This window comes from Bombus huntii, chromosome 18 (genome assembly GCF_024542735.1).
Source record: "Bombus huntii isolate Logan2020A chromosome 18, iyBomHunt1.1, whole genome shotgun sequence".
In the NCBI taxonomy this organism is placed as follows: Eukaryota; Metazoa; Arthropoda; class Insecta; order Hymenoptera; family Apidae; genus Bombus; species Bombus huntii.
In genome coordinates, this window is record NC_066255.1 from 5,572,302 (window position 1) to 5,594,326 (window position 22,025).

At 34.9% G+C, this 22,025-nt stretch overlaps 1 protein-coding gene across 1 annotated transcript in view; it reads left to right on the forward strand.

Annotated features, from left to right (window-relative positions):
• The window catches only part of LOC126875523 (uncharacterized), a 422,308-nt gene extending 400,638 nt beyond the window's left edge, over window positions 1-21,670 (forward strand). The window contains exons 30-31 of the mRNA XM_050638500.1: window positions 12,313-12,392; window positions 13,092-21,670. Of these exons, the coding sequence (XP_050494457.1) occupies window positions 12,313-12,392; window positions 13,092-13,260 (249 nt within the window). The 3' untranslated portion in view covers window positions 13,261-21,670. The remainder of the gene's footprint in view (window positions 1-12,312; window positions 12,393-13,091) is intronic.
• Window positions 21,671-22,025: the final 355 nt, after the last annotated feature.

Below are 22,025 nucleotides of genomic sequence, written 5' to 3' on the forward strand. Positions count from 1 at the left end.
CGTCCGTAGGCCAGTACGTGTATCAATGTAATTTAATTTATTTCATAAAATACTTTCGTATAGTGATCTACATTGGAGTGATGTTTCTACTATTCCAGTGAATATGTTTAGTATTAAAATCACCCCTGCTATAAATCTGTAAACCACACTTTTAAAAAAATGATCAAAATCCTCTTTTAATAGAATGTACCTCGAAAGACATATATAGCAGATATTGTAAACGGACTAAGCCAATTTTGAATCATAATGTTAGTTGCTTGGAGGTGAACCTTTTTTTAGTTCGTAGTTCTTAATATTGGATTTTATAATAATATCTGATCTGCCATGTGCCCTGCCACTGGCGAGTTGAGTGTGATAGGTATTGTAACCATTGACTTTAAAGTAATCATTGTTTATAAAACGAGTTTCAGAAATAAGCATTATGTCCATTTTTTGACATAAATGATAACCGGTATTATCTATTTATAATATAGACGGGCAAGTTTTCTTCGCCAATTAATCATCACTTTTGCTTTGATATCACCGAACGAGATGATGTTAGCATACAGTAAATTAGGAAAACAAAGTTTGGGTAACCGCGGGTTAAGAACGGAACGCGCAAATTTTTTTTTTTTTTTTATTTGTTTGTTGAAATTACAATCAATTCTCGCGTTGAGAATTTTCAGTAATTTTTCTGGCGTGGCGCAGTGACATGGCTGTTTATTTACAATAAGTTAATACTTATTATAGATAGTTATAATTTATGATCTATAAGTATTATAAGTAAGTGCATATGCTTGATTTGGATAATTAAATGAATCTAACGTTTAGGTCTAGCGGGTAGTGCCTCTTCAGCCTGCGAATCTGGTCCGTCGTATCGAGTAGTCCAGTGATTAGGGGGTTTCGGTGTTTGTTGATTCTTTTGCTGTATCTGTTGCTATATTTTGCTATTTCCTCTTTGACGGTGGGTATCTTGAGGTCGCGGTGTATTGTTTCATTGGTTACATACCAAGGTGCGTCAATTAGGGATCTTAGCGTTTTCGATTGAAAGCGTTGGAGTATTTCGATGTTGGAGTTACTTGCTGTTCCCCATAGTTGGATTCCGTAGGTCCAGACAGGTTTTATTACGGTCTTGTAGAGGGTAATTTTATTCTGTAAGTTTAGTTTGGAGCGTCGGCCCGTGAGCCAGTAGAGTTTTTTTAGTTTGTCATTTAGTTGCTTCCTTTTATCTGAGATGTGTGTCTTCCACGTTAGTCTCCTGTCCAGGGTCATGCCCAGGTATCGGACTGTGTCCCTGCTAGGAACTGTTGCATTGTTGATGGTGACCTGGGGGCAGGTTTGTTTTCGGAGCGTGAAGGTTACATGTGAGGATTTCTTTTCGTTGACTTTGAATCCCCATTTGTGAAACCACTTTTCCATGGAGTCGAGACTTCGCTGGAGAGTGGATGAGGCTATTACCGGGTCTGCGTGGGAAGCTAATAGCGCTGTGTCGTCTGCAAATGTCGCTATTGTTATATCGTCTGATATAGGTAGGTCGGCAGTGTAGATGGAGTACAGTAGGGGACCGAGGACACTACCTTGGGGTATGCCGGCTTCTATTGGGAATGTTGCGGAAGTGGCGTCTAGGTATTTAACCATGAATTGTCTATTGGTTAGGTATGATTTTAGGATGGAGAAGTAGGGGTGGGGTAGGATCTTTTTAAGTTTGTATAGTAGCCCTTCATGCCATACTTTATCGAATGCCTGTTGGATGTCTAGGAAAACCGCTGAGCAATATTCTTTCTTTTCAAGTGTTTGGCTGATCGTATGAGTTAAGCGGTGGATTTGCTCTACTGTAGAATGATGTTTTCGGAAGCCGAATTGGTGATCTGGGAGTGTTTTCAAGTTCTCTAGGATTGGAAGGAGTCGGTTCGTGAGCATCTTCTCGAATAGTTTGGACAGGGTAGGTAAAAGACTGATTGGGCGATAGGAGCAGGTTTCGTGTATCGGTTTACCGGGTTTAGGGATGAGGGTAATCAATGAGATTTTCCAAGCCTTAGGATAGTGTTCCAGGCGAAGGATAGCATTAAAAATCGATGTGATGAGTGCTATCCCTTTTGTGGGAAGTTCCTTGATTGCTCTATTGCCTATTAGGTCGTGTCCTGCTGCTTTCTTGGGGTTTAGGCGACTGATTGTTTCTATAGTCTCAGCAGAGGAGAAGGGTTCGATAGGAGGGGACATTTGGAAGGGGGTGTGTAGGTATTCAGTAACGTCCGCGGCGGCTTGGGGGGAATGGGGTTTGAATACTTTTGTCAAGTGTTTTGCAAACAGGTCGGCTTTTTCGATAGGGCTTCGCGCCCATCCACCTTGCGGGCGGCGGATAGGTGGGATTATTTGTGGGGGGCGTGTGAGTTTCCTGGAGGCCTTCCATAGTGAGTAGTTGGTGTCGGCTGTGGGCGATAAGCTGGCGAGGTATTTATGGAAGCAGTCGTTGTTATATTTTGTTAAGGTTCTGGTTAGCTTTCTAGTTGCGTTGTTAAGTTTTCGTTTGTCCTCCGGTGTTCTGTGGGTCTGCCATACTCTTCTTAGTCTGCGTTTTTCTGCTATTTTTTTTAATATGAATTGTGGATATTCTTGTTTGCTGTTGGTTGGCTTTGTCGGTGTGGAGAGGCGGATTGCGTTTATTATGCTCGTGTTTAAGTATTCCGTGGCTGCTTCGATTTCTTCCTTTGTTTTTAGTGGGGTGAAGGCTGAGGTTGAGTGTGTAAAGACTTCTCTGAAGAGCTGCCAGTTGGTGTGTTGGTTGTGAATGGAGCCATTAGGTGTACTCTCGATGATTGTTGAACTGACTGTTGCTATCACGGGAGAATGATCAGAGGAGAGATCTGCCGAGGAGTTGGTCTGGACGTGTCTTGATGGGATATTTTTAGTTATGAAGAAGTCGAGGAGGTCGGGTATTTTGTTGGTGTCAGTGGGCCAGTATGTGGGTTCGTATGTGGTGAGGTAGTTGAGGTTGTTGTTTATTATGCTGTTTAAGAGGTTTTTGCCTCTTGCTGTAACCAGTCTGCTGCCCCATTGGATGTGCTTGGCGTTATAGTCTCCTCCAACTATGAATCTGTTGCCCAGGGTGTCCAGGAAGTTATCAAAGTCTTCTTTGGCGATGGAGTGTCTGGGAGGGCAGTATACTGCTGAGGTGGTGATTGAGCCATGACAGTCTTCTATTGCTACGTTTGTTGCTTGGAGGTAGTCTTTCTGGAATGGTGGGAGTTCGTAGTGCTTAATACTTGCTTTGATTATTATTCCGGTGCCACCGTGGGCCTTTCCGCTGGGGTGTTGAGTATGGTAGAATTTGTAACCATTTATTTTCAGGTAGCTCTTGTCGGTGAAGTGGGTTTCCGATACGAGCATTACGTCGATTTGCTGGTGTTTTAAGAAGAGTTCTAGTTCACGTTTGTGTTGCGCTAGACCGTTGGCGTTCCAGAGAGCTATGCGCCTTGGTTTTATTTTGAGTCGGGGCGTGCTAATTTTTCCACGATGAGTGTTAGTAGCGATAGCAAGTGATTTATTTGCTCCGATTGTTTCTCTATTAGCTTTTCGAGCCTTGAGGAGTTGTCTGCGTTTGGTGGGTTGGGGACACTGTTTTGGGGAAGGTTCCTTTGGCTGTTCGGGTTATTTTGGATGCCTTGTAATGCTTGGGCATAGGAGGTTGAGGTGGAGATGAAATTGGTAGGACTGGGTGTTTGGTTGGTTGAGGGGGTTGGGGTAGTCGTGAATTTCGGCGGGCTGGGTGTTTGGTTGGATACCTCTTTTGCTCTGAGCTTAGGGTACCTGTTCGTGTATAGTGTTTTATATGCTGGGCAGCCTTTGTAGTTGGCAGGGTGGTCACCTTGGCAGTGGATGCATTTCGCTGGGGTTTCCGGTGATTTGGCGCACTGGTCAGTGGAGTGAGAGCCTGCGCATTTAACGCAGCGGAAAGTATGGTTGCAGTATTTCTGCGTATGACCGTACCTTTGGCACCTTTTGCACTGCACTATTTCTTTTTTCACGAGCGGTGGCTCGATCTTTACTATCGCGTTCATTAGGCGACTGACGCTGTATATTTCCTTATTATTCGGTTTTTGCTTAATGTCTAGGAAGAATAAGGATAACGGATCTTTCGAGACTCTATGCCTTATGTTACTTACGTTGATGACTTCGTGGCCGAGTTTTGAGAGTTCGTATTTTAGTTCGTCTATGTCTGCTGAGTGGTGTATGTTTCGTAGGACCACCCGGAAAGGCCTTTCCTGTTTGAGTTGGTAGGTGTGGAAGTTGGCGTTCAGGGTCCTGAGTGTCTTGGTGAGTTTTCTGTAAGCTTCTGGGTTCGTCGGTAGTATTTTCACCTTGTTGTTGCTTATCTTAAGGTTATATTCCTCCTTGCTGATATCTCTCTCTAGGGACTTGGTCATTGTCTGTATGTCAATGACGTCGTCTACAAATATTGGTGGGGGAGGGGGGATTCTCTGTGAAAGTTGGTTTGGTGGCGGTTCTACGATTTCCATGGCGTCGTTTGAGGATTCCAGTACGGCGAACCTGTTGTGTGTGTTTATTTGCGTTGCTGGTTCAATTTTCCTTTTTTTTGTTGTATTAGCGTCGTTAGTGCGGAGAGTTCTGCTGCACTTCTGCCACGGGGGGGGTAGCACGGGGTAGCTGCGAGTCTGCTCCGGAGAGCCTGGTCGCGGTTGCTGGGCCATCATCGAGCTAGTTAATTCGGAATGAACAACTAGTCGTGAGGCTGAGAGGCTAGTATTCGGGTTGGGGTTAGGTGCGTGGGATTTTCTTCTCCCTAGAGGGTAAGGGACACTTAGCTGCGTTCTCTTTCGACAGTTGGGCGACACGTGTTGTTTTCGAACTACGCTGGGCACTAGAGACACGTCTGCACGCTTCGGCACTCCACAGCGAACTGATGGAACGCGCAAATGGAAAGAGTTTGCAAATGAGTTTGATAACCCGTTTTCTTTTTGTACTTTTGTTTATTTTATGCGTTCGTTAAGAAACTACATAAAATTACGACAGATATACTTATAACGTAAGATAATTAACGGAAAAGTATTGTTTGATTAAGAAATAAAATAATTAATTATATTATACAAGGAAAAAGATGTTTGTAGAATATAAAACACTTATTAATAAATAATAATTTCAAATGTATGATAGATACATTAGACAGTCGCAAGCAAGTAATAAATATTTGTTGACACAAATATTTTAATAAGAATACAATGTTAAGAAAAATCGTAATATTAACATTATTCGCTCACTTACTATTACTGCTTTTTGAATTTTCATACTTTGTTTTGCAATTTGTGTTTCGGTCAGACTTATTAAATGTACTACAGGTTATCATAATAAATTTTTAAATTGTTGCTCATCTTCTATTGTCATTCTAGTACAGGTGTAGCCAATGCACCCATTTTGTTACGTTATTTTATTTATGGTTTAACCCAACATTTTGTTTTTCTTAGGCTATTTTGTTCTGATTAAGTTTGCAACATTGCAGCGATTGCAGTATACGTCTGCTTATCCGTTTTATTTAAAGGTAGTATGTAATTAATCAAATTGAACAAAATTCGTCAGAGAGCTATATACATGAAAGTCAAAAGGATACATTTCTGAGAATACTTTCTGGCAGTTTCTCTCATGTCATTTCTCAAAAGCAGAAAATTTTTGATGTACTTGCAAACGGACGCACAACTTCAGAGTACTCTCGCAACTATCACAAGAAATATTCAAATAATCTTGTACCCTTGAAGTACACATGTATAAAGAATCTGGAACTTAGAATAGTGTCCGAAGCTCTACAAAAAGTACCTACCTTGTTTCCTGAAAATGCGCACGTTGCGGGAACTAATGATAAAAGATCAACTAACTTCGCAACTGCCTGATGCACAGGTTTCCCATTTTGATAGGTAAATAACGGTGTGCAAGTGAGAGGCTCGATTAGGCAAGCGAGAAATCAGCAAGAGATTCAGACTAGAGTCATACAATCGTTGATATGACTGGCGTTACGTTGCAAATTACGGACGTTGCAACGATACGTTGTTAACGTCACGTAACAGTAACGTAACATATCGGTCGGTGACGGATAGTATAAACGGTCTCATTCAAAATGCATGTTTCAATGTTCTGTCGAGTCGATACCGGACCGTGCTGTATAGTGTAAATTGATCTTAAAATCAGTCACACGAGCTATGTTCGTAAAATAACAATACACTTCGTCATTTTAATGCTCAAGTGACCCCAGCCTCAAATGTGCGCATAAGAAGCTCAAATAGCTAGAAGTTCAAGTGTGTAAGCGAAATAGAAGTGTAGTCCAGCGAAAATTACACTTTATTGCAAGAGCTGAAGCGAGTAGCGTTAGCATTTTGCACTTAACAGCGTGCAATTTGGTTACTTTACATTTGCAATAGCGAGATTTTACGCTTGTGAAAATTGTATCATTACTGTTCGACCGTTCGCGGAGAGACGCGGTCGCGGTAGGTCGCGCCAGCGAGAGTCCTAAATTCTCGTTACGATACAATGATCGACGCCGCGAATCAATCGATCCCCTATTTCGGTTAGGATAACAGAGGTGGTTGAACTGATGATAACACAGAGATAACAGGTTAAAATATTCCTAATATTATTCCAACAATTTTTAAGATTTTAATATTTACGCGTGGTGCTTGTAGATGTGTGTCTCAGGGAAGTGTAAATAACAAGCGAAAATGATGACTGATCAATGTACGGAAAACCATTCAAAAATGTATTTGTTCAACGGATAAAAAAGCAGTGAAGTTGGGTGACGATGTTGTCGCGGAGGAAAGCTATTGATTGGTGTGTTTAGCGCGCGGGACCATCGGATTCGTTCATGGCAATTTTGGATAGGAAAGTGAGGGCAACGGTCATTCCTGCTAATTGAATAAGTAAAAAGCTGGTGTGTAAGGTCAGTCACCAGCATACCCGACACATTCACTGCTTTGTTCGCCGCTTGGCAATGTGTTCAAATCTTTTCATTACCAGCTACTGATCTTTTTATCTTTGTTCCGCACTTTATGAATTTAAATAATCATTCATAATTGCATATCCAAAACTGCAAGGAATGTTTTCGAAAATCTGTTCTGACGACAACACGTCTACAACAATCGAACAATTAAATTCTTTGATATCATGGCTGAATTCAATCTTAGATAATAGAAATAAAATATAAATAATATTTTTTTTTATTTATTTGTTGAAATTACAATCAATTCTCGCGTTGAGAATTTTCAGTAATTTTTCTGGCGTGGCGCAGTGACATGGCTGTTTATTTACAATAAGTTAATACTTATTATAGATAGGTATAATTTATAAGTATTATAAGTAAGTGCATATGCTTAATTTGGATAATTAAATGAATCTAACGTTTAGGTCTAGCGGGTAGTGCCTCTTCAGCCTGCGAATCTGGTCCGTCGTATCGAGTAGTCCAGTGATTAGGGGGTTTCGGTGTTTGTTGATTCTTTTGCTATATCTGTCGCTATATTTTGCTATTTCCTCTTTGACGGTGGGTATCTTGAGGTCGCGGTGTATTGTTTCATTGGTTACATACCAAGGTGCGTCAATTAGGGATCTTAGCGTTTTCGATTGAAAGCGTTGGAGTATTTCAATGTTGGAGTTACTTGTTGTTCCCCATAGTTGGATTCCGTAGGTCCAGACAGGTTTTATTACGGTCTTGTAGAGGGTAATTTTATTCTGTAAATTTAGTTTGGAGTGTCGGCCCGTGAGCCAATAGAGTTTTTTTAGTTTGTCCTTTAGTTGCTTCCTTTTATCTGAGATGTGTGTTTTCCACGTTAGTCTCCTGTCCAGGGTCATGCCCAGGTATCGGACTGTGTCCCTGCTAGGAACTGTTGCATTGTTGATGGTGACCTGGGGGCAGGTTTGTTTTCGGAGCGTGAAGGTTACATATGAGGATTTCTTTTCGTTGACTTTGAAGCCCCATTTGTGAAACCACTTTTCCATGGAGTCGAGACTTCGCTGGAGAGTGGATGAGGCTATTACCGGGTCTGCGTGGGTAGCTAATAGCGCTGTGTCGTCTGCAAATGTCGCTATTGTTATATCGTTTGATATAGGTAGGTCGGCAGTGTAGATGGAGTACAGTAGGGGTCCGAGGACACTACCTTGGGGTATGCCGGCTTCTATTGGAAATGTTGCGGAAGTGGCGTCTAGGCATTTAACCATGAATTGTCTATTGATATAAATAATATGAATTGCAATTATGTTAGTTTTGTTACCCAAACCTACGGCCGGCGGTCTCACAATGGCCGGATTTAAAAGACAAATCAACATTAATGGTAATCATTTTAAATATGCATTTGTGTACGGCATTGTAATACGAAGGATCCGTGGAATACACAAGTTCGCCCCATCTTTATGTATATGTATCACATATAAGCATAAAATAAGAGTTAGGTGCGCGATAGCTTTTTTAATTTTGTCCGCCCACCGCAAAATGATCTCCAATCAATACTAACGCATACGTTGCTGCGGACTATAGGCAGAATTTACTCTAGTGTTATGCGTTGTTATATATTGGCGAATATCTCGGAAACTAAAACATGTGTAGACATGTGTAGATTACATGTGTAGAAAAAAGCTGTTTGAGATCATGCTCTACACAACATATAAAAAAATCATGGGAATTCAAGACGGCGTCAGCTTTCTAAATAGTTATCAAAACTTTTAATATCATGCAGGGTGTCCAGCTCCAGGAATTAAAAGATTTAAGGGGCGATTTTTGAAGCTAAAATAGAACGAGAATTATGAATAAAAAATATTGTGTTTGCGGCTTCCTTTATTAACAATAAAAAATTGGCTGGAATATTCCTACGCGCGAGCAAACCTCCCTACACGAATGAAAGTAGGGCAGCTCGAGCATCGAGGAGCACAGTGATCCTCGGCTCGAACGACATATGAACAGCAGCTTATCTCATACAAGTCGCAGAGAAAAAAACTATGGCATTCGGAGAGCAAAACGATCTTGTGCGATATTTTGTAAAAAAAATCGTAGATTTAAGATTAAACCTGCTTACTTCATTATGAAACGCACAACAACATGCAGACAATCACCTTATGGAATTTCCGAATAGATGTGATCCGAATTAATATTTCCCCTAATCCCTATCTCCATAAATAATTAATAAACAAAAGCATATAGTAAGAATATTTATATATATATATATATATATATATATATATATATATATATATTATATATATTACATTATTATATTCTATATATTATATATACTATATTATTATATTATATACAATATACTATATAATGAGGTGCTACTGAATGTGTTTGTACACAGTTTTGCATGAACCATATGCAATTTCCATACAAATGTAACTAAAAAATGGTCATTGCCCATTATCGTCTCCGAATGCGATAGTGTTTCTCTCTGTGATTTGTACGAAGTAAGTTGAGTATTGTTGTCTGTGTGTCGTTCGGTTTGAGGATTATTGCACTCCCCGGTGCTCGAGCTGTCGTACTCTCTCTCTTATTCGTGTAGGGAGGGTTGCTCGCGCACAGGAATATTACAGCCGATTTTCTATTGTTAAGAAAAAAAGTCGAAAGCGCAATTTTTCTTAATTTTTGTCTTATTTTGTCTTTAAAAATCGTGCTTTAGATTTTTTTTACTGTGACCGAATTTGTAAAATTGTGAAATGTAATTTCTTATAAATCGAATTCTACTTATACAGAAGTTGCTAATATAACCGTATCCATCGCAGTAGTCGTCGTTGTTGTCTATCGAATAGCTGATGATACAATAACGATATCAGCATTAGTATCTATAGAGTGTCTCACGTTAAATAAGTTATTGCAACTTCGGTTGCTTGGAGGATATTTTATATGCTATTTACTTATTTCTTAAGGTGATTAAATAATCAATTACCGGCCGGCTGTTTTAATACTACCGGATTAATACTACTATTCTTACCCATCCCAGCTTTGAAACTAACGTTGAGTGACAGAATATTTTTGTGTGTGTAAACTCAAAACTCAAAAACTCAAAAACTAAGTCCGGGTGCTGGTTATATCGTTAAATGTTATATGTTATATATGGTATATAACTCTCAACTCAAATATCGATCTTACGACTAATTTTGTACGGTGGCGTGTGAGAGTACGAGGTTCGAGATAATCCTAACCGAGTTGAGGTGAGACTTTTGGCCATGCTCTTTCATTTGCGAAAGGCTCTTAGGACGATGGAGTAGAACAACTGCCCGCTTCACAGTTTTCAACATGCGCCGATCATTTTCTTGGAAGTATTCCTTTCGTCCAACATCTAAGTGAAATATTACATTTCCTTGGGTTTTGCACTTCCGCTCTCGATTCAGCTCGGCCATCGCTTAAGTCATTCTCTCGATATCCACCTATTGCAACGTAGGTGGAACATCCTATAGATACTGAAGCCGATATCGTTATTCTATCCCCGGTTATTCAATAAGCAGAATTCAGTGGATGGTACTAGAATTTTTCTATTAATATCTCAGAAACCAATAAATGCCTGAAGCTAAAATTTTATGTTTGGGGTTCATCTCCATCCTCCACTCATATCAAATTTCATCATCGGTACCTTTTGGAACTACAGCTGCAATGTTCACGAGTGTGCGACGCTTTTACTCGAAATATAAAGCCGTCGAATTTTTTGCATAGACTCACCTCTGTAAAGTAGCAAGTATATTGTATGTAAATGCCGGTATCTTGACTTTAGAGTCTTCCAATGTCAGAAAATCTGTTATTTATTAAATATAATTAGAAATCAGTATCAGTAGAAATGACTATAAATCAGCCTCGAAAATTTGGATTAATTAATAACTTTTGTTTATTATACATATTATACATGTATTATACAAATTACATGTTATTGATGATATACTTCATTAGTGTATAACTCCTAATATATATGTATATGTCACATTACCACAAAAGCATATCACAAAAATAGCAAAATAGCTACAATATAAACAAATAAAGCAAACTCTAGTAAATATAACCATATTAAATTTACGCTACGAAAACGGAAACCACCAAATACGCAATTGAATGGCACGCACATAACACAAACAAGGCAAGTTAAATACTAGGACTCCACTTAGCACACAACTTACATGGAAGCGACATACTAAATCAATTATAGACAAAATACGGATAAAAAGAAGACAGATGTACTGGCGAAACTATAAACTCAGCATGGAAAATAAACAAAAAATTTACAAAACGATAATAAAACCAATTTGCACATACGGAATACCATTATGGGGGACAGCAGCAATGAGCCACATAGACAAACTAGAGTCGCTACAATCGAAGATACTCAGAATGAAGAAATTGGCAGGTACACAGTAAAATACAAGGAAAGAATCGCAACATATCTAAACCAGTTGGCTGTCGAAGAGAGCAAAATTCTCATAAAAAGAAGACTAAAGAGAAAACACCCCACTGACCTAGAGAAGTAAAATAGACAAACTCGAAGATGATATCTCGCTGGGGGTAGCCATCCACATGTTATTTAGCGATAAAGCTAGAAAAATTTACCGAATATCCAGCTGGACAAATTGTAAAGTACAAATTAAATAATAAAAATAAAAAAATAAAAAAAATATATGTATATAGTGGAAGGCAAACGATTTATCCTGAAAGTACTATCGAAATTTAAAAAATGAAATGTTAGAATCTCTTTGCAAAGTATGTAGTTCAATTTTTAAGTTAACTGCCATTGGATTATGAATCAAGTGATTAGCCGCAATAATTCATTGGCTATTAGTGACATTTGTAGTATTCCAAGTTTATTTTAGACATATAAACATTTTATACTACTGCATTTTGCAAATAAATTTTCTTTGTGTAGACGGCAGCTTGGTTTGAGAGATAGGAATTGGGGAGAACGTAATCGTCGACGATCTGTATAGCTCACAATTAATTAGGGAAAAACCTGCCATACACACAAAACGCGCGCACACACACGCGCGCACGCACGCACGTACACTAAATAAAAGACGAATACAAATAAAAGTAAAGGCGTGAGACACGACTGCACACGTGGACCAAGTGCAATACCTATAACTGAGTTTAGTAAATGGGTTTCTTTGTTTATACCAAACCAGTTCTATGTAAAGACTGTACCCTTCTTTCTTGAAATAAATGCATTTTCAAGGAAAAATAGGGAAACACCCGCCCAGCAAGCGGATTATCGCGGTTCGAATCCCGATTTCTATCTATATTTAATTTGATTTTATCTCAATTTTTCACTTTCATATTGTTTTAATATACCTTTTCTTTGTTGCAATTTCTAGCCACGGATGGGCGGTAACAAATTATATGTTTCACAACTTAACGAAGCATTACATATCGACACCCATTCTGAACCAATACCGTAAGTTTCTTTAAAAAATTCCAAATAAATTTAAATCTCCATGTTCAAAAAGTTACTCGTTTTAATCGGCAAAAATATTTAGGAAGAAAATTTGTTTTTAAACAAAATTACTTCGCTGTTAACATCACCCTATTATTGAAAAAATTCAAGTTGTACATATTATTTACTTGATATTTCAAAATATATTTCAGTTCTTCATAGTATTATTAGATAAACTTCTATATCAAACAAAAACAAAAATAACAAATAAGAAACTCCAGTTCTAATGTCAATAAGATTGTGTATTCTGATCTTTTCCTTCACATTTGACAGTAGAATTACAAATTGCATTTGTCTTTTATACAATCTTCGTCTTAATACCTCAAACATATCGTGTTTTTTAGTTTCGTGTATGATATATTTCATCGTGTATGATAATATGTAGATATTCCATATCTGTTTCTTTAAATGTTGATAAGACATCTCTTAAATTCGAAATGGCAATAAACATAATCGTATTAAACAGACATTTAATCTATCTATTAAAAACTATGACGAGTACTATATTTTGTGTGTTTTATGTATTTTATATGCAATTTGTGCATTTTAGTCTAATTTTTAAATTTCGCATAAATACATAAAAATTTATAGTCTACTTATCAAATAGACTTCTATTTGATGGAATTAGTAAATATTCAGTATTTCCAAATATCTTTTCAGATACCGAGCTCTCTACAATTACAAACCACAGAACGAAGATGAGCTCGATTTAAAGGAAGGTGATACGGTGTATGTGATGGAGAAATGTGACGATGGTTGGTATGTTGGTTCCAGTCAAAGGACTGGTTACTTTGGCACATTTCCCGGAAATTACGTGGAACGATTGTGAGAAATGACAACAAGCGATATCGAACCGCCGTCGTTTACCTTTTACCAAAGCACTAAAAAATCGAATCGTTAATAATAATAAGTTTTAAACGTTAACGATAAAGTTCAACGATACTCTTGTCACTACGGTCTTTTGCTATTCGTAAATTTTCAACGCTAACGGAAACGTAATATATAAGATAAAAAAGAAAGAATCAAGAATGAACGCATAAATATATACAAAAAAAAAGACATGAGCTGATCGAAACTTTATCGTCGGATTCACGAAAAATTCATGGAAAATGAAATCTAAACTTAAGGCCTCATAACATATATGTAGTGTATAATAATATTTAGTAATTTACTATACAACATTCATAAGAAGCGAGTGCGTCAGGACGACGTTACGAGAACATCGAAGTAGAAAATGAACATGATAAGATTGGGAATGTTTTATCCGTGTATCTTTATCTAGATCCACGAGTTATCAAGCCGGATCTGTTCGTGTGAACGAAATAATGTATAAATAACATGCAACTTTTCACAAACCCAAATCCATCGAATCCACTGTTCGTTAAAACGGGATCATTGCGAAGGTTATACTTGACAGGTCGACACGAGGAGTTTTTATCAAGCCTATGTAACTTCTGTGTAATTATAAAACAAGATCCTCCTATCGGGAGGACTATCTGGTTTCAGTAACGAACGTAATTATTCGTATTAGCCGTTTAACTGATCAAGCGACAATCGTATTGTATAGTTTCTATCTACTTACAGAGAGATGTTTGAGATCAAATATCTACTGTAATGTAGAAAAGATATCTTGTGTAAAAAAAAATATATATATATATATATATGTATTAAATTGAATATAGTTCCCGGATATTAATTCTCAACTGGTACAGTTGGATTGTAGCCAATTTACAGTTTCAGTTGGATCATTTCATCATAGAGTACTCTATTTCAATACACTAAGATCGTTTACAGAGTTTTTATGATATAAGATATAGGACACAAATTAAAATAAAATACCTTAATTCTTTCAAAATATAGTTGTCTAGAAAATAATCATCAAGATTTCTCGTATTTCTCAGATATAGAGAAATATTTATTTTTAGTTTATAAAATTTCAGTAAATTCTAATAATTACTTTATCAAGCTTTCTTGTGTTTCTGACGTCAAATTTAATTTTTTAAACTTCAGTATAACTTCAGTATAACTTTAAGTAAACTTCAGTATAATTATATCATCAAAATTTTGTGTACTCCTGATATCGAATATAAAAGATATATATTCCTTACAGCTTTTCAAAATTTCCAAAAAAAGTTTTTAATAATTACGTTATATATGATAATATATATATAATTGACAACTTTCTGCATTGCTTGTATTTTTCTTATATTACATTTTCAAAGAATTAAAATTAAGTGATCTACGCATGTTTTAAATCTACCCTCAACTATTACGGTAATATATCATTCAAAGACATCAGTTATGAATTGTGTAATCCTTTTTGCATTTTTTCATATAATGCAATTTTTAAAATAGATTATACACTGATAACAGATCACAAATTAAAGTGAAAAAAGATTAAGGAAAATTCGACAATGTAAAAATAAATATGAATTGCCGCTTGGTCAAAAACATTCTGGAAAGCGACGTTGATGCTTCAAAGTTTATTGGATTACGACATTAAACATGAAATTAAACCGAAAGATTCTATTTTACCTCCGTTATACTTTTAGTTATACACCATTTTCTGTGACACATAATTAAACAAGATGACTACGGTGAGCAAAGAATTTCCACTAAACTTTGCTAACGGCAAATTAAATTTGCGATGTTAAAGAGTCTCTGGAACAACGCAATACTATCACGGCAAAGTTTTTTTATGTTAAAAATGTTTAAAACTTTATCTATGAAATTTTTACTACAAAATTTCCATTGCGAAATTTTCACTTCTAATCTACTTCACGTCAAATCTACCCTATCAAATTGCATAAAATATTACTAATTATATAAATTTTATAAATTATACAAATTACAACATACGTAAATTCTGTTCTGCGACTGTAAATCACGAAAGAAAAGATATTCACCGCCGAAAAGGAGACTAAAAATTTGCAATTTTAGCGGAAGATTTTCGCATCATTTCAGAAATGATATAAACGAACGGAGAACCCGCTAAGTTCATTATAGTAAATTTACAGCCAAAAATAATGTTCGCTGCCACAAAAAATATTTTACATTGGTTTGGTAAATCCGTTAAAATGCAAATATCTCTTTGTCGTTAGTGAAATTACGAATTTTTAGCCTATATTTTAAAACGGTTTTGAAACTAACCAAAGATAAACGTTTTGAGTAATTTGATCTCGACCCAAGTACATAAGTAAAGTTTATGACGAACCTAGTGCGAGGTTCGTCTTGCTTCGACGACGTGTTCTCGATGCGAAGCGTAACAGCCAGTTTAGACGATACGGTATTTTGATCGATTTCTTGATTTTACTTTCTTTGTTTATCTATTTCACAGTATGGATATGAATACGTTTTCTGCCATGTTTCGATATTACAGTGGTCAGAGAAAAAGGAGCATCAGAAGATATTGGATACATCCTGTTGTGAAAGATAGGTATCAATTGGATTCCTATCAGATTCTCATGTTTCTATTAAGTACAGAAGAAATGAAATTTTCGTATGTCAATATCTATAACTATGAGACTAGCATCAATCACGAATAGAAAGTTATGGCATGGTTAAGGACAGTTTTTAATTGTTATTATTGTATACAATCATTATATACATTATACATATTATATATAACCTAATTTTTAAAATTGCATAAAACACTACATTAAACATTACACTAAACACTAATTTTTGTTAACCCTCTGCTTGCATTAACCCTCTGCTTGCAGTATGGTTTTTCCAGTCCCAGACGAAACTGTCAATCTTCGTGGTTGCTGCATCTAAAAAAGCTTGCAACTACAAGCTCTTGACTACGCAAACACTGTTTACTTCATTCGATTCAGTTTTGAATATCATGAGGGTAAAATGAGCATTGTACTTTCAGTGAACCATATTGCCATCCACATCAGTCTTTTGCTAAGTGAATCTTCTTAAATGCGTAATTTTTTTTTATTTTGTTACATATATCAATTTCTTGGTGACCACCTTTTTCTTTTATTTAAGATGTTTATTAAACTCAAGATACAAATTTTTTAAATATCTTTTGGTGTTCACAATAAACGGTAGTGGTTTTTTAGGCAAAAGTACCGATACGCGACGGTACGACGTAGCCATGTTATAATATGTGTCGGCGCTTTACATTTTTCGTGTTTAATATGATTATTAGGTTTAAGCCGCTGGGAGAGCGGAGCTTCTGTGTGATTTTGTTTTTGTTTGTTTTTTCTGTCCTGAAAACTTGGTTGCAAAACAGGACGCTTCGGTAGCTCGCTTTTCTTGGTGACCACCTCAGTGTCTTGTATGACTCCTATATTTTTCATAAATTAGTACGACATATGAAACCTTCTTTTTTCGACGCGTGTCTCATATCATTTTTCAATAATAAATAATCTACACAAAAATCCCGCAAATTTAGATCTCAAAATAATTATACTATTCTAAGACTGATAAATTTCTTTTTCGAAATATGGGTAGGTCTTATGGGTAGGATCCAACAATATTATCTTTTAAATATTTGTTTAATACGGAACTGTATACCTTGAAACAAATTCCCATTTTTTCATAACTTTCATTAACATAATTTAGATTTAGACATTTGGCTAAAGTATCCTTTGTATAATAAACTAAGGATTATAATAAGTACTTGAGAATTTTGTCAGATTTTTTTGAAGTGCAAGACAATAAAAAACTAGATTTGACTGAAAGAGCTGATCGCGTTAGTATAGGCCATGTTGCGGGCGGAGGGTTAAGTGCAAATATTGAAATTAGAAATGAACTAGATCCCTAAATGACAATAATTTTTAAATTATCGATGATCGAATTCTGACAGGGTCATTATGTGCTATAATTTTTTCGTTCATAAGATTCATTTGCTGATTATTTAGAAGGATTAAATGATAGATATGTGGCTTATGATAGAACAGTGATTATATTCATATGTGCATTTTCATAGCTTTCTTTGTTAAGTTTATAAACTCTCGCTTGAAATTCTAAAATTTCATCATTGTTGAATATATGTAATGATGGCAAAAGACATTTAAAAAATCAAATATGACAAATCTTTTTTTCATTTCTGGGAAAATTTATTTTTCTGATCTATTAATTTCATCATAATCTTCTTCTAATGAATTACATATTTCCGGACTACATCTTTTAGATTTTTATCTTTATATAAATCTGTTCTTTTATCTCATCTAGTGTGTCTTCGTTCTACCAACGAAATTCAAAATTCCCTATTCATTTTTGCCATTTTCCACATTTTGGACACACTTTATACTATACCATGATTCTTCTACAAGTACGAAAAGAAAGAAAAAAACACGTATCCACGACACACGTACGTAACGTACACGTAAACACGTATCCGTAAACACAAAAACACGACAAAACCAAATATCGAGAGCGAGTGCGCTAATACACAAACAAGCAATCGGCAAATGTATTAGTGACAGCTATACCGAATACATTAATTCATATGTTTGGAAGCTGAACGTGCGGCTAAAATATAGAAATGTGTGAATGCTGCTAGATATTGCAAAAGACCACATTGTCCGAACTGGCTGTAGTTAGTACGTAATTTTTACTGAGGATTGCTGCGGGAACGTGAAATTTTCCAAAATTAATGAATTTGAAACCGAGAGTTGATTTTCAATTCGAGGAAGGCATGAGAATTTCCTTCTATGTTTGTAGATAAATCAGTCGTGTTGTTGTTACATTCGTGAGTATCCAAGAGTAAGCGATTTATAATTGAAAGTTTGCCTTCCCAAAATAATATTTTTGTAAACATTATTTGTACTCAGAGTTATATATACATATATACATGTAAATTAATTATATAATGTATAGAAGATATATCTATATACATATGTATACATAGTTACAATATCACACGCATATATAAAGAGTATATAAGATAATTAACAACATAGTTAATCGCGCACGTGTTAAGATGCACACACGTAATGTTCACAAAAGAACGAGTCGTGTTAACCCCTATAATAATTAGTCGTAGCTAAAAGATTTCCACTGATGTCATACACAAATACGAGATTCTACGATTTTCGAGAACGTTTCGTCATGACGTTCTAAGACAGCCTACCACTTAAATCTAAAAATAAAGAGGAAGCGAAGAAAATAAAAAAGATAAAAAAATGGATGCAGTTGCAAAAACAGACAATACTTATTACTATAGTAACTTCGTAAAACAAGAAAAGGTAATCAAGTAGTGAGAGCAACTAATCTAACCAGTTACAACTAATAATAATTGTTTCAGTTGATCGATTAATCATTGTTCAAGGGTCAACCGATTGTTTTATGCGCTTGAAGAAAATACACGAGTTTCCAAAGTCTTTTGCTGTAAAATTATTTTGAATTGCTAATTATATATCGCGTTTTTAGATTTCTTTACATTGCATGTTTGTTTACTTCAAATTATTTATTTGCATTGCTTTGTTGAAATGATATTTTTGGATTTATATTATTCTTGGAACGATAGTGATTATTTTCAAGCAATCTTTTTTTAATTACAGATATTATAATACGTGAGTATTCTAAAATACTTTTAAAAGTTTGACATTCGTTTACCTTATTATTTCAAGTTCAATGTCGTGTTAAATCTTGACGTATTATATATATACATATAATTACTTCGGTACTTTATTTCTTTTGTTTGTTAAATTTATATAATGAATGTCTCCTAATTAAATAAGTATTATTGTAACGGATGGGCTAACTAGAAGCACACAATTTAACCATTTCATATGTATCAATCAACTTTTACTTCTGAATCAAACAGATTTGCACGATGTTACACAGTTATGAACGCGAAAAAATGGAAAAAATAAAAGAAGTTAACCTTTGAAATTCGCAGAGATGAAGAAAATTTTGAAATGCACATTTTTCTACGTTTGAACTATATTTGAACTACAAACATGAATTATGAATTTTCTTTAAAACTCTTTAGAATTTTTTTGTATTTGTTTTTTAATAATTGTATTTCACATCTTTAATATTTCTATACTTTATCACAGAAGGAATAAAAATTATATCTTGAAAATCATTGGGTCTCAATACATTATACAATATAACATCCATTCTATTCAAATTACCCTTTTCTTTACGAAACACATGTTTATCGTATTTTTTCTTTGAAAATTCAATTACTCTGTATATAAAACTGTACAAGATATTTAAATCTACGTCGTGCTCCAAATGAAGTGTTACAAGCCGTTTTCTTAAAAATCACTGGAGATGCTGACTTCACTTCTGGTATAAAAAATGCTGCAGGAGAGCTAATCTTTTAATGTGAAAAGCGACTTTTACGGTGAAAAAGAGGTCGTCCTAAATTTTTTTAGATGGTAGATGATATTAATTTTTTGTTACTCAGATAGTTCTTATCAAACTAAATAATATTTACTTGAACTATTTTTTTTATCGCACACAGTTACAGATTTATGGCAAATATTTTGTTGACGTGTTGCTTGTTATAAACATGTCATCAGTATCGGTTACTCCATGAATATAATCAAATGTTCAAGAGAATAGAAGACTTATTAATAAGTCTCTAAGAAATCTAAAAATATGATTTTGAACATTTAGTAAAAAAACTACTCCGATATTTTTCCTTTTCTTAGCCTCATTTTCACTTTCTCGATATTTCCCTCGAGAACAAATTTTTCGACATAATTCGGTATCTACGCATAATAAAAAAATGGTTCAAGTAAATGGAATTCAATTTGATAAAAGCAATCCAAATGGCAGAACATTAATATCACCTTCCATTTTTAAAAATGTAGGGGCCCCCCTTTTTCTCTCTAAAGATCGCTCCAAAAAATGGGTTCCACACTAAAAGATTGGGCCTCCTGTACCATTTAATTATAGGGAAAATGGAATTGATATTCATTAGTTTCTGAAAAAATAGATAGTAACGCTTTATTTGAACCACTCTGTACATTAACATATCTTCTAAAGATCTACATAATTACTGTATTTTCAATTTAAGGCAGATTTTTATAAATCTATTTCATTTTCAAATTATATATTTAACAACATTATCATACTATTAGATTTGCGTCTATAAATCTAAACATCTCATATGTTTACATCTTCTGTTACGTCCATGTCTCCGCTGATTTAATCTCAGGCGTGAATTTGGGAAGCGGAAATGAAAGTAAATACCGTAAGGTGATACGTGATGGAAGAAACATGCGAATTTCTTCGATCAAATTAAATCTTCCGAAATATCGATCGCGATTTTGGCGAAATCGAAATGTAGAAAATTCTTATAACGTTATGGAAGAGAACATGATAATATGGAATACCAAATATCGAGTATGTTTTGTAGTAGGGTTTTTCTGTAGTGACAAAATTTCGTTACATGCTAACGATCCAAGAAAATAGATGTGATGATCCAATAAATAGATTGCGAATTTTTATGCATTTGTGGGGAATTTATGGGAAATGTGTAAAAATTCACAGGATGCAGATAATATACAAAAATATATAAAGCATTCAAAGCAGGTTTGTTATAACGAGTGGGCATGTTATAACATGTAATGGATTACCATAATCTCTATTTAGATTTCATTTTTAAATTACGTTTATAAAAACATAAATTTCCATAAATATCCACAGTCTAGGTATACAAATGTATATATTGTTAACATTTTCAATTTATATACACGTATATATGTAATATATAATATATAATGTATTACATAGTATATAATAATATATAATATAATATTTATATTACATTAATAATAATAATAATATGTATTATTATTATATTTATACATTATTTATATATTATATTATATATTTTTATATATATTATTATATTATACAATATATATGTATGATATGTCATATTCTATCGATGTTTTCGATATTATTTATATATTGGAAGAAAAGTATTTATACATTCAAAATATTACTTTAAATGTCTATTATTTTTGGATAATTGTATGACGATGAGAACCTATTCGATACAAAAATTATTATAGATTTTGATCGTATTTTCTACGAGTCTCTATGCGTTTGTGAAGAATATACTATTCAGGAATATATTAATAGTATGTAATTTATAAAATTAATAACAATGTTTGAGTTACCAGCAAGTTTCCATATTATCACTTCCCCTTCGGTATTTAATTTTAACTCATTTTGTTAGATTCTTAATTCGCACCAATGATAATGTCACTGTGTATTGTATACTCAAAATTTAAATAAATCTTAGTCTGCTACCGAAACTGCAATTTTTTTTTAATAAAGTAATTCATCCAATTTTGTGTCGTTAGAATGATTTATGTTAAACATAATATATATGTCGGAGATGAAAGAACACCGGAGCCTTTGGAATTTTGGATAATTCCGCAACATTGTAACCTAGAGTCTACTATAGCTGTAATTGAACAATTGTAGTTATTCAATCCGATTGTAATTGTTCGAGAGTTGTGATAATGAGCTTGGGCTCGAGGCGACAGTCAGTCGCCGAACGTAGCCGCGATCACGGGATGAACGCTTTGTCTAACAAAGGTATGGAGTAATTCTGTAGCTCTTCTTAAAAGAAATATTTGTGGCGGCACGCGACAGTAAACATTCCAA